The following is a 14,614-nucleotide window of genomic DNA, read 5'->3' on the forward strand; positions in this document are numbered from 1 at the left end:
GCACCTGTTGTCCGTGCTCTTCACTGGCTCCAGCTCTGCCACCAGCATGTCTGGTCCTGTGTTCCAGCTGCATACCAGCACAAGCTAGCAAGAGACTTACGAGGCACTCGTGCCACCTTGTGCTCCAGCATTCCATTACCTTACCAGGGACTCCGGAACCAGGGTTGCAAGAGGGTCTGCCTCAACGCTTCAGGCTCCACCACCAGGTATGTTACAGTAAAAGTCAATGGGTTATTGTATCTTGGAAAGCAATGCTCTCCCTGTGGGGCTGATATATATATTCTCAACAGCTGATAGCAGAGAGGTTGCATAGGACCAAGTCACATACAGCAATCCCTAGTGGTTTACTTACAAACGTTTTTTTTTTAAAGTCGAGCTTCACTTTCTCAATCAACATGTATTTTTTTTTTAATCCTTATGCTGCTTGTATTAGTAAATAGGTCAGAAAGTTTATTAGATTTACTTGTTTTTTTCACATTTCTTCAGTTACTTCCAGGTTTCCTTGCTTAGGTAAATTAAGTCATACATTCCAAGGGTCTTCATGAGGAGAGGAGGGGTTTTCTCAGCTAAGCACAGAGGCAGAACAGTGGCTAAGTGGTCAGCACCTCCGCTTAGCAGCACTAAGGTTGTGTGTTTGAATCCCAACCACGACACTACCTGCTTGGAGGTTACAAGTTCTCCCTGTGGGTTTGTTCTGGGTACTCAGATCTCCTCTCACACTCCAAAGACATGCTGGAAGGTTAATTGGCGCATGCCTAAATTGGCAAAATGTGAGTTAGAGACTTTAGATTGTAAGCTCTTTGAGGGCAGGGACTGATGTAAATGTAAAATATATACGTAAAGTGATGCGTAAATTGACGGCACTATATAAATACCTGTGTAGTAGCCTGATATTTAGGCAGAGTTGCTATCAAATTTAGTTGCCAGGTGATACTTGCCTTGGTCAATTGTTAGGAGATCAATTGATTCCTCTCTAAATCTGCACTTGTTGCACCCTTTCTCTTCTGTCACTGGGTGGCACTATTCTAGTGACATTAGATAAGACAAGGGCTTTGCAAGCTCAGACATAAATGGATGGGGTGTGTCACCCAATGGGCAGAAATGTTCTTTGGTCTCTTGGCCTACTGGGAGAGCCTATTTATTTGGGTGGAGTCAGGTGATCAAGGTTCTGTGTCACCTGGACGGCTGTCTGAGTGAACATGTGTTGTACTGCCCCAGGCTGCTAGGCTGGGATTCTGAGGCCTATGCCATGGACATCTGGCTGCTAGGCTGCCTGAGGCCTATCCAGAAGCAGAAGAGCAGTGTAGGCTTGGGACTGCTGGCTTGCAGTCCAACCAGAAGTAGCAGTTCAGCCAGATGGGGAACCAGCTGTGGTCGGAGGTAGAACGGGAAACTGTCGCCACTTAGGGACCAACCACCTTGTTACTCGAGACTACTGTGAGTAATCTGAAGCCAGTTCCAGTGCAGTCTTCTTACTAGCTGGGGTTGGTGAAGAAGTGGGAAAGCTTCAGTGAGTGCCAAGCCAGGGACCCAGCGGGACAGCAGAGGTGACGCTTGTGGAGCATCAGTGGGTGCCAAGCCACGGACCCATCAGGGAAGCGGGGGAGATGTACAAGGAAGATACTGAGCACTAAAGTGGAAGAGTGCAGAAGATCCAGTAGCTATTGGATTCGAAGTCGGGTGAAAGACTGGGAGTTCATTGAGTAAAGGCCCACAGTGAGTAACTTTGGAGTAAGAGGAGAATTGTTTGTGTTGCCAATAGTTGAATACAACTACCGTTAGTAACTACTACAAGATTGTTGACATAGGAGACAGCGGTCCTACCTATACAGAAGTAGTGTCCGGCTGGAGGCCTTCACCTGTATAGCTGCCTACCTATAGAAGTATAGGAATCTTCCAAATATCATTGCATCTACTTAAGGGTGTCCTGGCCCTAACCCTCCCTCCCACAGTTTTGTTAAAGAGACAATAAATCTCTCTGCATTCAAAAGGTGTCTAGCGCCCACCTTTTTATCTTGCAATACACCCACCATGCCTTGTAACCCACTCTACACAGAAGGATGTCAGCTTTCCCTGACTCTAGAGGTCACCATTAGGCCTCTAGAGATCCCAGACTTTGCTACATTTTGTGCCCAACGTGGGGCAAAGGCGTTATTCCTACAGTAGTCGCCCATAATAACAGGCTACATCTACATCGGGATTTTGTCTGGCTCCGTGGGAAAGTGGCAAGTAACATCTTTACTTTGTATACACTGTGTTATTGTGCTTTCCAACAATGTGTGGAAGAACCAGCATTCCTCATCGTTCATGGGAGAGTATCAGCTTGGTCTCCTGGCATTTTACATCAGTGCTGCAAGGCTTAAAACAGACTCCATCAAAGTTCTGGTGTGCTGCGAAAGGAAAGATGCGGGAGCTGAAGTTCCCAGAAAGTATCTGCAGCTCCCACTCTGCAGAGGAGGATAAGGAAGTGCTGCCACGTGTGTCTGGTTGTGGGATGGAGACGATGGCGCAGTTTGGAAGTACTATGGTGGATTGGAAGATGTATGCTCCGAGTGTTGGTCTTGGTCTGTTAGCGAGCCCAAGGGCACTCTGACTGACACCGGAGTGCGGTACAAACCTAAGGGTAGTCTTGTCCTGTACACGGCTGGAGGCTATGAGGCCTTGGGACTGATCTGCGGAGGCCTCGGATTGTTTGCGGACACTGCGGGGAACCCCTGCTTGAGGTAGTTTCACCAGCCCCACCTCTGCGGACACTACAAGCAGATTGCAACAAGGATGTCACCGCCCTGGCTGGGAGCAGCATTGAGTCCACCTGCTATCACCCGGCTTGTGAGAGAAGCTGCTCCTCTTGTTTCTGTGGCTGTCCCAGGACCCAGTGCTCCAGATGTCCCTTGAGGCCAGGGTTGGGCCCACCTGCTCTCCTTGATGGCGGAACCACCAGGGAAAAGGATGCCGGAGTTGGGTATGCCTGAAAAGGGTGAAGGTAGTGTTCAAGTGGGGGTTGGTGATACCTGTGGCCATTAAGGGGGACAACGTGGTTGTGCCAAATAAAGCCAGATCCACTCTCAACTATCTCTCGGCTGAAGAATGCTCCACTATCTCTGGCTCAAATATCCCATCCGATTAGGTCTCTGAACTACTTTTAGACACTTTGTCATGGACTGGGAAGTGAACTGATAGCGATGAGGAGCAATTGTGCGATTTAGGAGGATGAAATTTCCTCTGTGCCCATGGCTAGTGTCAAAGTTGAACTGTCTGCCAGTGCAGCTCCTTTCGTATGCATTCCTAAATCCTTCTAGGAGAATTGTGGGGCAAAATGGGTTCCTAAAGTTGCATTGAGCAAACCAATCTTGTTTATTAAGTCTGACTGCAAGCCAGATTTTGTTGCCGGATACCCAGTTCAACGTGCACCAGATGCATGGGTCCTAACCGGGTATAGAGACCCTAAGACACTTCCTAGGCTGTCCAAGACACAGCGCATAATTATTACAAAAATGACTGAGGAGTATGGATATCTGTATCCCTATATACCAGTCCATCTAGAGGAAGAGATCCAGGACAAGGAAACACAATGGGTAGATAAAGCTATGCAGAGTTTCCTTTGGATGCCTTTGCGGGTGTATTTTGAAGTTGTCACCCAAGATATCTGAGAGGTATACCTCAGTATTGCAAATTCAGAGCTATAGTCGCAAAAGTGACTCAGACAATGTGATTACCCGCAGGCCAACCAAGAAAGACATTCACCATTAAATTACTACGGCAAATGCTAAAGAAGAAACCCTGAAGTTACCAGATCCCAGATACTACTGGTAAATGTTATTGAATTGTGTTTCTCATTGACACCATATGGATTACAAATGTGTGCTTTGTGGAGTTAAACGCTGGAAGCCATGCCACCTCTTCTACAGAAAGTTTTGCTAGTGGGGGACATTCCTATTGGCTGTATTTCTGGGACTGCGTTGCACTGTGTGCTGCCGGCAGATACAGGGAATGGCCACAAGTCATGTTGGCTGGTGCTATGGAATTGCCAGTATGCCTCCCTTGGAAAAGTAACATGTTGATGTGACATTCGGCGTGTTTGTTTCTCCATCCAATGAGAAGATTTGTTCTCAGTCCCCGACTGTTGTATGGACAGACTGAGATCACCATTGCAAGGGGACCTATGTCAAGAAGTGCGGTCCCTGAGAAGAAGGGAAACTGCTGGCAAATGTTGTTTTACCCCGAGTGAAAACTTAGCTAGTTAGGTAGAATAAGCTGTGGCAAAGGGGCAAGTTCTCACCTTACGGTGGACTGTCAAGTGTACCAGGATTGGTTTTCCTATGCTGGCCACCAGGTGGCATGAGCTGTGCCAGCCTGAGTGAGCCCTTATTCACATTATGCCCTTATTTGATAGGAAATGCTAAGAAAGTTTTCTGTAGGATAGCCATAGAAAGGGATGGCACCCTTGAATGAGGATCGGGCCCATTTTCACCTGTATATGTGTTTAGATATAGAGATCATTGTAGCTTAAGTATATTATAGGGTGTATTTAAAGTGTCTGGCGCCCATCTTTTAATCTTGCAGTACACCCACCATGCCTTGTAACCCACTCTAAGGATATCAGCTGTCCCTGACTCTGAAGGTCACCATTAGGCCTCTAGAGGTCCCAAACTTTGCTACAACTGTAATAAAAAAACAAGAACAGCCTCCTGCCTGTATGCCTGAGCGAAGTGCAGATGGATTCTAGGAAGTAAACACTACATGAATAATCTGCCCTTACTCAAGATGGCCACGGAGGTGTTTTTCAAAGTGATTTCTCAGCAAAACAAAGGATGGAGGGGCGAGTTTGTTTTGTATACTAAAAATGAACTAAATAGCGTTTTCAGTTTGTGGTGCCCAGATGCAGTGCAATTGCTCTTTCATTAAAATTATTTATATATAACAAAATTATAAAACAGCAAGCACTTAAAAAGTGTAAGTAATATTTAAAATAATGACTTTTAAGGTTTCAGTGTGCCCTCTTACACTCCAGACTACATATTCCATTATGATTTGGCATCATATTATTTAGATTAGATTTATTTTCCAACACACAAGCAGATGACACAGGAAGCTGTAACGCAAAATCAGAAAACAGTGTAACCATTTCTTGGCTGCATGTGAATCATACAAGGGCCAAACAGAACACCAAAGTCAGGTTACATACAGGTGATATTCCAAAAATTTGAATATCATGCAGAAGTTCATTTATTTCACTAATGCAACTTAAAAGGTGAAACTAATATACGAGATAGACTTGCTACATGCAAAACAAGATCAAGCCGTGATTTGTCATAATTGTGATGATTTTGGCTTACAGCTCATGAAAACCCCAAATCCACAATCTCAGAATATTAGAATATTACATGCAATCAATAAAAGAAGGATTGTCCATAGAACAATATCGGACCTCTGAAAAGTATACACATGCATATGTACTCAGTACTTGGTTTGGGCCCCTTTTGCAGCAGTTACTGGCTCAACGCGGCGTGGCATGGAAGCTATCAGCCTGTGGCACTACTGAGGTGTTATGGAAGACCAGGATGCTTCAATAGCAGCCTTCAGCATTGTTCGGTCTCATGTCTCTCATCTTTCTCTTGGCAATGCCCCATAGATTCTCTATGGGGTTCAGGTCAGGCGAGTTTGCTGACCAATCAAGCACAGTAATTCCACGATCATTGAACCAGGTTTTGGTGCTTTTGGCAGAGTGGGCAGGTGCCAAGTCCTGCTGGAAAACTAAGTCAACATCCCCATAGAGCTCATCTGCGGAAGGAAGCATGAAGTGCTCCAAAATCTCCTGGTAGACGGCTGTGTTGACCCTGGGCTTAATGAAGCACAGTGGACCAACACCAGAAGATGACATGGCTCTCCAAATTAACACAGACTGTGGAAACTTCACACTGGACTTCAAGCATCTTGCAGTGTGTGCCTCTCCATTCTTCCTCCATACTATGGGTCCTTGGTTTCCAAATGAGATGCAAAATTTGCTCTCATCAGAAAAGAGGACTTTGGACCACTGAGCAACAGACCAGATCTGTTTTTCTTTAGCCTAGGTGGGACGCTTCTGACGTTGTTTGTTGTTCAGGAGTGGCTTGACAAGATGGATACGACATTTGAAGCCCGTGTCCAGAATCCGTCTGTGTGTGGTGGCTTGACTCCAGTCTCAGTCCACTCCTTGTGACAGTCCCCAACACTTTTGAATGGCCATTTCCTGACAATCCTCTCCAGGCTGCGGTCATTCATGCTGCTTGTGCACCTTTTTCTTCCACACTTTTCGCTTCCACATAACCTTCTATTAATGTGCTTAGATACAGCACTTTGGGAACATCCAACTTCTTTTGCAATTACCTTTTGAGGCTTTCCCTCCTTATGGAGGGTGTCAATGACGGTTTTCTGCACAACTGTCAGGTCAGCAATCTTTCCCATGATTGTGATTCCTACTGAACCAGACTGAGAGAACATTTAAAGTCCCAGGAACCCTTTACAGGTGTTATGGCTTAATTACCTGATTAGAGTGGGACAATTTGAGCCTAGACTACTGCACCTTTTCACAATATTCTAATTTTCTGAGATTGTGGATTTGGGGTTTTCATGAGCTGTAAACCATAATCATCACAATTATGACAAATCACGGCTTGAACCATCTTGCTTTGCATGTAATGAGTCCAACTCATATATTAGTTTCACCTTTAAGTTGCATTAGTGAAATAAATTACCTTTTGCACGATATTCTAATTTTTTGAGCATCACCTGTATATCAACCACGAATCTTCAATTTGGGAAACTCAGAACACTCAGTTGCTGATGGAACTTCCTATATAACATGTAAGCAAAACAGCTCGTGAGTAAATCTTATGTTCTAGTGTGTAACGTGTCATGAGTTACACAATGCAAACCATGGAAATATCCTAAAACAACAAAGGAAAGAATAACATCTTATTGGCATCTCCTCTCTGGAGGCAGACTAGGAATCAATGTACAGCTCACATTGCAGTGCTAGTAAGTGACAGATTAGAAACAGGAGTGATTGTTAGCACATCTGCAGAGCGTGATGAAGGGCCTAGCTATCAGAGACCATTCATGTCAGACCTGTCATAGTTTTCCAGGTATAAAATGACACAATACAGTATCCTATAATAACAGGTATTCTGCCTATTCCTCTTATGTAGATAATTCACTGTTATGAAAACAAACTGGCACTTTAAACGCGCAGACCGACAACAAGATACTTCAAAGAACGCCTATGTTTTAAGCTATTATTTCTACAACAAGTTTGGTACAGCTGTTTTTTAAGCAGCAAAACACAAACACCGTATTGCAACAAAGGGAAAGGAAAATCTGTGTTCTTGTGAAATTGGCTTTGGCAATTGGTTTAAAGGGGCAAGAACAAACTATAAGCCATGGTCTTCCTAATCCACAGACAAGAAGAGATTTGTCCTCCTGGGGGCATTCATAAAAGGAAGCTGACAGTATGAGCAGTACAGAGCCATGCATTGGTCTGCTACAATTAACAAACGCATGCATTAGGTTTTTGACAAAGAGGGTAGTTCTGATAAAAGCCAGTCCTAAAAATGTACACTGTTCCATTAGGCCACTGAATCCTACAACTCCCAACTTTTTATCTAATTTCAAAAAAGGCAAACTTCCTTTTACATAGGAATGTTTTTTTACCCCAATATGTAAAAATGTTAGATAACTACGTTATTGTCGACTACAAAAGAAGTATTTTTTTTTATAAAAAGTTTTATTTTAAAGCTACCAACCCATCTGATATTTATAACCATCATTTGGGAACACCATGCAAAAGTATAATCTTGAGATTCCAGATCAGGTCTCCTGTTTAGCCCAATTAACTTCAAACGCTGTGACCTGGCTCCTCCTCCTAGGTCCTCAATTTATCAATATGGGTAGTTTATTAGGAAGTACATAGGTGCATGTACTCCAATCAATGCAGATTTGTAGAGGCTGGGGTCAGAATCCTGAAAGAGAGCATTTGTCTTCTGGATCCCCTAGGAAGCTACATATCAACATAAGCCAGTCCATGTCCTGGAGCAAGTCAGAAGGAAACCTGAGGACTTTGATTACCATACATGGGTTGGTTAATGAGCTTGATTCATTATATCATGTGGTGTTTTTTATGTACTTCGTATCAATTAAAGGTTAATCGCACTAGGGTGGATGCACTCTCTGTTTTGGTTGTTTTGGTTTTCATAGCTTATTTACTCCCCATTGAGTTGTTAGAGATCTGCTAAGAGGTGCTATGTGCTTTGGCCCCTTGTTTGCAGAAGAGGATCTAATTCTAAACCGCGTGAGACTTATTTGGACTGTATAGCACAACTACTGGATATAAGGGTGTTATTATCTTCTGGGTCCCTGAACGTTTTATGTAAGTTGTTTGGGTGCTTGAACCTCCTAGTGTCAACTCCTGCTAAATTATACACAATTATATTGTGATTAGTAACTCATAGTGGAATAAAGGCTAATGATACTCACAAAACTAATGATACTATCAGTCATGTGCACATAGCTGGTCCAGTTGTGGTCAACGCCACCAACATACCAACGTGTTCTTGGATTGTAGAGAAAACCACTGCAGATGGAAGAAACCCATCAGAAAAAAACAAAAAACCCCATGTAAATTCATCCCCTCCGGGTGTTCATCATGCTCGATAGTGCAGGTATTACTTAGTGATTCATTTAGTTGTCATAGGAAATAAGTATATTATTACATAATTCCTTTATTTAACAAAATAGTCATCGTACATTGACAGAAAGAAACCCAGTGAGCTGAAACAATAAACAATCTTGGTATTGAAAATATAACTAGAACAATGTTCAAGGCATTTTCATTAGCACGGAATTGTGGTACATGTCCATATCCAAACATCCAGAGGATACAGTAGTAAAAGAAAAAAGTAAAAAGATAAAGTAAATAGAGTGACATTATCAAGAGGAAGTACATACCATGACACACTGGAGTTTCAATAAGGAGAAACTATGTGGGATCAGAGCTGAGCGATGTCTAGTCAGGCTACCAAAATGGATAAACCAGTCGGTGAAGACATTTAAAAACATAGGGTCAAACAATAGGGCGGGAAGATGGAAGGGCAAGGCAGTGGAAAGTAGGTGAGGTTTTGGATATGTGGGCAGGGGGAAAGTTATGACAGGGAGGTGACAGGGAGGGACAGAAACCAGAAGGGTAGAACTCTCCCGGGAAGAGAGTAGAGGGCCTATACAATCACTCAGGTTGTGCAAGTTCCTCAAGATAGGCATCAGTGTAAACAAAGTGTTGCCAGGGTCTCCGATGTATCCCTGAAGGTCTCTTCCATATTATGTTGCCATAGCTGTAAGATCTTCATGTTCCTAAGTTAATTTACTTTAGAAAACCAGAGAGACTTTGTAGGCAGATTTGAATCTTTCCAACAAACTACAGGCCTTCATCGCATGCAGCAGTTGAATAGTAGGCCTTATACTTTTTAACAGGTCTCTCTGACAGGTCTAAGCTGTAAGGCCATTATGTAGGTCGACAGCAGTGAGTCGTTTGATTATACCAGTCACCTCATGGCAAAAAGGCTGTGTTTTCAGGTATTGCCAGAAGATGTGGACCATCATACCTCCTTTCACTGACACATCTCCAGCAAGAGCTGGGGACTTGGGGAGAGATATGGTGGAGGGTCATAGGAACCCTATACCATCTGGTGAAAATCTTATAATAGGTCTCTTGCACCCAGGTAGCAATAAAGGAATTTTGTCCAAAGTGAAGAATCTTCTCTCTTTGTTTAGCTGTGAATTGGATACCCAGTTCAATTTTCCATTTTGTGAGGAAGGGCAGAGTATAGCTGGAGTCTGGATGAATTAAAGAAGCGTAAATAGAGGAAAGGTAGTGGCGGACTGGTTCCCCTTTATGACACAGGTTCTCCAATTATGTAAGAGGGCGTCAGTTTCCTATACAACAGACATTTGATACATAATGCTGTGTAGCAATTTATGTTTGCATTTTTTGTGTATTTTGAATGGAAATATATCCCCTGACCAAATAAAGTATTCTGTATACAGTGCTGCTCAGATACAAAAAACATAGAAAACCCACTTGTGACATAATGTCAGTGTCCAAAGCTCCATATCATTTTATCTGGAGAGAGCGATTTTACTATTTTAATAAAAGAATGAGATGATCTGTACCAATGACGTATCTGTCCTTTGTCTTTTGGGGACCTCTAAGTGGGAGTTAATGGTATATCATTTGGGAAAGAGTGTTTGGTGGTTCATTGGTCCACAGTCCCGAATAATCCTGTATGGAGATTTTTCCATACCTAAGTGTGTGCTGACCTCTAACTTGTTGGATAAGTAAGGTATTACCTGTATTATGTGTTGGTGGTGTAAATCTACAAAGGAAAAGATTTTAACTCAATGTATTGCACTATATATGGATTTGGTTTAAAATGCACATTTGACCTTTTGATTTGGGGTCTCATTTTCAGTTTGTATGGGTGGAGGTCACAAGTTTTTGAATAACACAACGAAAGCCTCACTTTAGGTACTGCAGTTCTAAAGGATTTATATTTGTGGACTTCATATTATTCTTACTGCATTTTGCCAGTATAAGAATTTTTAAATTACACCAATGTTTACATGAATAATAATTTATTGATTAAGTATATATATATATTTTTTTTTTAACCATAGTTACAAACCATTAATGTGGAAGTCCACTACACTGCAGTAGGTCTTCCATATCTAATAGTTCTTACAATACTTTATCCAAGAAAACCAAATCAACTATGTGCATTTGTACTTAAAGTGTATGTCAAGTCAAAAACGATAAAGATTTATATCATTATTAGTTATACATTTCAGGCTACCTTTATCTCCAAGCGTCCTGAAAAACCTAGATGATCCCTTCCATACTGGTGGAGTGTCCAGCAGCAAATTATTCAAGTCCTGTAACAAGAAAAATATCACCTGAACCATCAACCTGAAATACAATATGTTACGCACATAACGCACATTTGACCAAATACTAGACATGTTAACATCTAGCAATAAAACTTAATTTTTGGCTGAGATTTTTGTACTTACCATAAAATCATCTTCTTGGCGTTCATAAAGGACATAAGAACAGTAGAATTCTGAAATATTTGATTATACTGCTTTCTTTAAAAGGAATTGAGCACCGGCTAACAAAAACGGAAAATTTATATCAAATACTTACCGTAATTTTCCTTTCCTGATAGGCTCCATAGCAGCATACGTGTGGGTAGCCCCGCCTCCACGATTACCCAATAGGACCCAACTCCCATAAATCTTTGCTCCCGGCTACTATCAGTGTTCCGTAACTAGCCTACTCCAGACATTTGGGAGGGAACTCCTGCTGCCATGGAGCCTATCAGGAAAGGAAAATTACGGTAAGTATTTGATATAAATTTTCAGTTTTCCTGAAAGGCTCCATGGCAGCATACGTGTGGGAAATAACTCGCCAAACACACCCGGGTGGGCAAGATGTCGAGCAAAGAACAAAAGTTTATTTAGCATTGTCAACCGACAAAACTTGCAAACCAAAATTAACAGAAGACAGAGCCGCTGGCTCTACACAGTAATGAGAAACAAAGGTATTAATAGAAGACCAAGAGGCCGCTCTGCAAATAACTTCAGGCGCAACATGACGAGAAGCTGCCCACGATGTTGAAATACTCCGTGTTGAATGAGCCGTTAATGCCTCAGGAGGAGCCAAGCCCTTTGCTCTGTATGCCCTCCGAATGATCTGAACGATCCAGGTAGAGACAGATCTAGCTGAAGCTCGCAATCCTTTATTCTTGCCATGAGGGGGAACAAAAAGAAATTTTGTTTGCCTAAAAGGAGCTGTGACTTCCAAATATTGCTTTAGCGCGTGTCCTACGTCCAGAGGATGAACATCCTGACTCTCTGAGTTTTTGAAAGTGGGAAGCACAATTTCCTGATTCTCATGGAAGACCGAGGTTACTTTGGGATTCGATCCCAACATGGGAATCAACACTGCCCTGTCTGGAAAAAAAGTCAGAAAAGGTTCCTCCGAACCTAGATTCCTAATCTCAGAAACTCTCTTGGCTGAGGTTATAGCTACCAAGAAGATGGTCTTGAGAGTGAGATCCCTTATGGACAGAGGCTCTGTAGAATCCTTTCCAAGGCTCGAAAGAAAATCCAGCACTAAAGGGAGGTCCCATTTAGGAAACCTTGGTTTTCTTTGGGGTCTGAGCCTGATAGCTCCCTTGAAGAATTGTCGTACCAGTGCATGGTTTGCCCAGAAAACACCCGTAAAGGCTGAAATAGCCAACACTTGGACTCTCAATGAACTGATAGCTAAAGGTAAATCAAGGCCTGTTTGGAGAAAGCTTAGTATGTCTTGTACTGTTGGAGAACTGCAAGAATTTTCTCTGGAGGACATATGGGCTGAAAACTTGGACCATATGCGCTCATATTCCCTCGTCTGGAATTGAGAAGGGTTAGAATAGCTTATTCCAGACAACCAAGAGCTTCTAGCCTTTCCCTTTCAAAAACCATACCTTGAGTTGCAGACATGATGGGCATGGATGTAACCTTGTGCCTTGAGATAGCAAATCCGGCCTGAGAGGCAGGGTAACTGGCTCTTGATAACTGAGGAGCAGCAGTAGAGGGAACCAAGGCCTGTTGAGCCAGAATGGAATCACTGCGAGAATCTCCACCTTCTCTGTTCGGAGTCTCCGAAGGAATTGCAGGATCACCGGAACTGGAGGGAAGGCATAAGCTGTCTGAAACTTCCAATGTTCTGTGAGGGCATCTATCCCATATGCCTGAGGATCCCTGAACCTTGAGTAATATTTCGGAAGCTTTCAATTGCACGGGGAAGCGAACAAGTCGACTTCCAGGGACAATCCTAAGGTCAGGAGCCAATCGAATACTTCCCTGTGTAGGGACCATTCGTTGTTGTCCAACTCGACACGCGATAGGAAGTCCGCCTGAACATTCTGTACCCCTGGGATGTAGACCGCAGAAGGGTTGGACAAATTCTTCTGGGCCCAATTCATTATCGGCTCCACCTCCTGTAACAGAGACCAGCTGCGAGTTCCCCCTTGCTTCTTTACGTAAGCCACCGCGGTTGTGTTGTCCAACCTTAACATGACCGAGGCATTCGCTATCAGATGGTGGAATGACCGAAGCGCCTGGAAGGCCGCCCTCAACTCCAGAACATTGGAGACGACTCTTTGTGATGGAAATGTCCACCTGCCCTGAGCGACATCCGAAAGGCAGTGAGCACCCCATCCTCGGTTGCTGGCATCTGAAGTTACCGTGACCCATGAGATGGGAATGATCGAATGGTGGTTGCGCAGGTTCTTCCCCTGTAGCCACCAAAGAAGAGACGTCTTCATCGCTGGAGTGAGGAATATGCGCTGTGTCTGGCTGGATAAGTCCCACTGTTGTAGAAACCCTTTCTGAAAGGGACGAGTGTGCCACTGGGCCCACTTTACCATGGGAATGGTGGCTGACATTGTGTCAATCACCTTCAGACATTGGAGAGCCGAGAGATGGGATGACGCAAGGGCTGCATGAATCCTGTCTCGTATGACTCCCACCTTCTCTTCTGGAAGGGCGATAGTACCTTCCACTGTGTTGAACTGTGCCCCTAGAAAAACGAGAGACTGAGTTGGATCTAGGTGACTCTTTTCTAGGTTCAGAAGCCACCTGAACGCCTGCAGAGTGGAGATGACTAGGTCTTTGTGCTCCAAGAGCTGCTCTCTGTTCTGGGATAGCAGAAGTAGGTCGTCGAGATAGTGGTGGAGACGAACACCTTTGACTCTGAGAAAGGCCACAACTGCCAAAAGAACTTTGCCGAAGACCCGTGGGGACGTTGTTAACCCAAAGGGAAGACATGTAAATGGAAGATGTTGATTGCCTACCGCAAAGCGGAGGTATTGTTGAAACTCCTTTGCCACGGGGACATGGAAGTAAGCATCCTTCAAATCGACTGATATCATCCAGTCCCCCAGATGCACTGACTGCTGGATGGTAAGCAGAGATTCCATCTTGAACTTCTCTTTGTGAATAAAGGAATTGAGAAGGGTCAAATCTATTACCGGCCTCCATGTGCCGTTTTTGAACCAAAAACAGAGGGGAATACATGCACTCTCCACGTTCTTCTTCTGGAACGGGAACGGCTGCGCCTTGATCCAGTAAAGAGTTCACGTAGGTCAATAGGACTTGTTTCTTCTCTTCTGATTCTGGAAGATTTGTGGGAATAAATCTTAGCCTTGGGGTGCTGATAAAACCCCACTTGTGACCTGAGGAAACTGTTTTTACTGTCCAAAAATCCCGAATTGAGGCCGCCCAAACATGCCTGAAGTGGAGAAGACGAGCCCCCACCTGACAAGTTTGAGCGGGCCCAATTTCAAAAGGATTTTGCGGAATCCTGCTTGCCAGATGAACCCCCTTTTGAGGTTTTTTTGAAAGAAGACTGCCTGGATCTCCATGACCTTGAGAATTCTCGACCAGGTCTATAGCTCAGCGCCTCCCTGGCACGATCAGGGCCTTGTCTTCTAGGAAATGGACACTTTTGATTTTGAAGGCGTCTGTCCTGGGGAAGAAA

General features: G+C 43.7%; 1 protein-coding gene across 6 annotated transcripts in view; it reads right to left on the minus strand.

Annotated features, from left to right (window-relative positions):
- Positions 1 to 14,614, minus strand: part of MICU3 (mitochondrial calcium uptake 3) — a 278,268-nt gene that overhangs the window by 149,754 nt on the left and 113,900 nt on the right. For all 6 annotated transcript variants that reach the window (XM_077477416.1, XM_077477411.1, XM_077477414.1 and 3 more), the window contains exon 4: positions 10,881 to 10,959. In XM_077477416.1, the coding sequence (XP_077333542.1) occupies positions 10,881 to 10,959 (79 nt within the window). The remainder of the gene's footprint in view (positions 1 to 10,880; positions 10,960 to 14,614) is intronic.

Source organism: Lithobates pipiens, unplaced genomic scaffold (genome assembly GCF_037356315.1).
Source record: "Lithobates pipiens isolate NorthernLeopardFrog02 unplaced genomic scaffold, aLitPip1_a1.2 Scaffold_13, whole genome shotgun sequence".
NCBI classification, from domain to species: domain Eukaryota; kingdom Metazoa; phylum Chordata; class Amphibia; order Anura; family Ranidae; genus Lithobates; species Lithobates pipiens.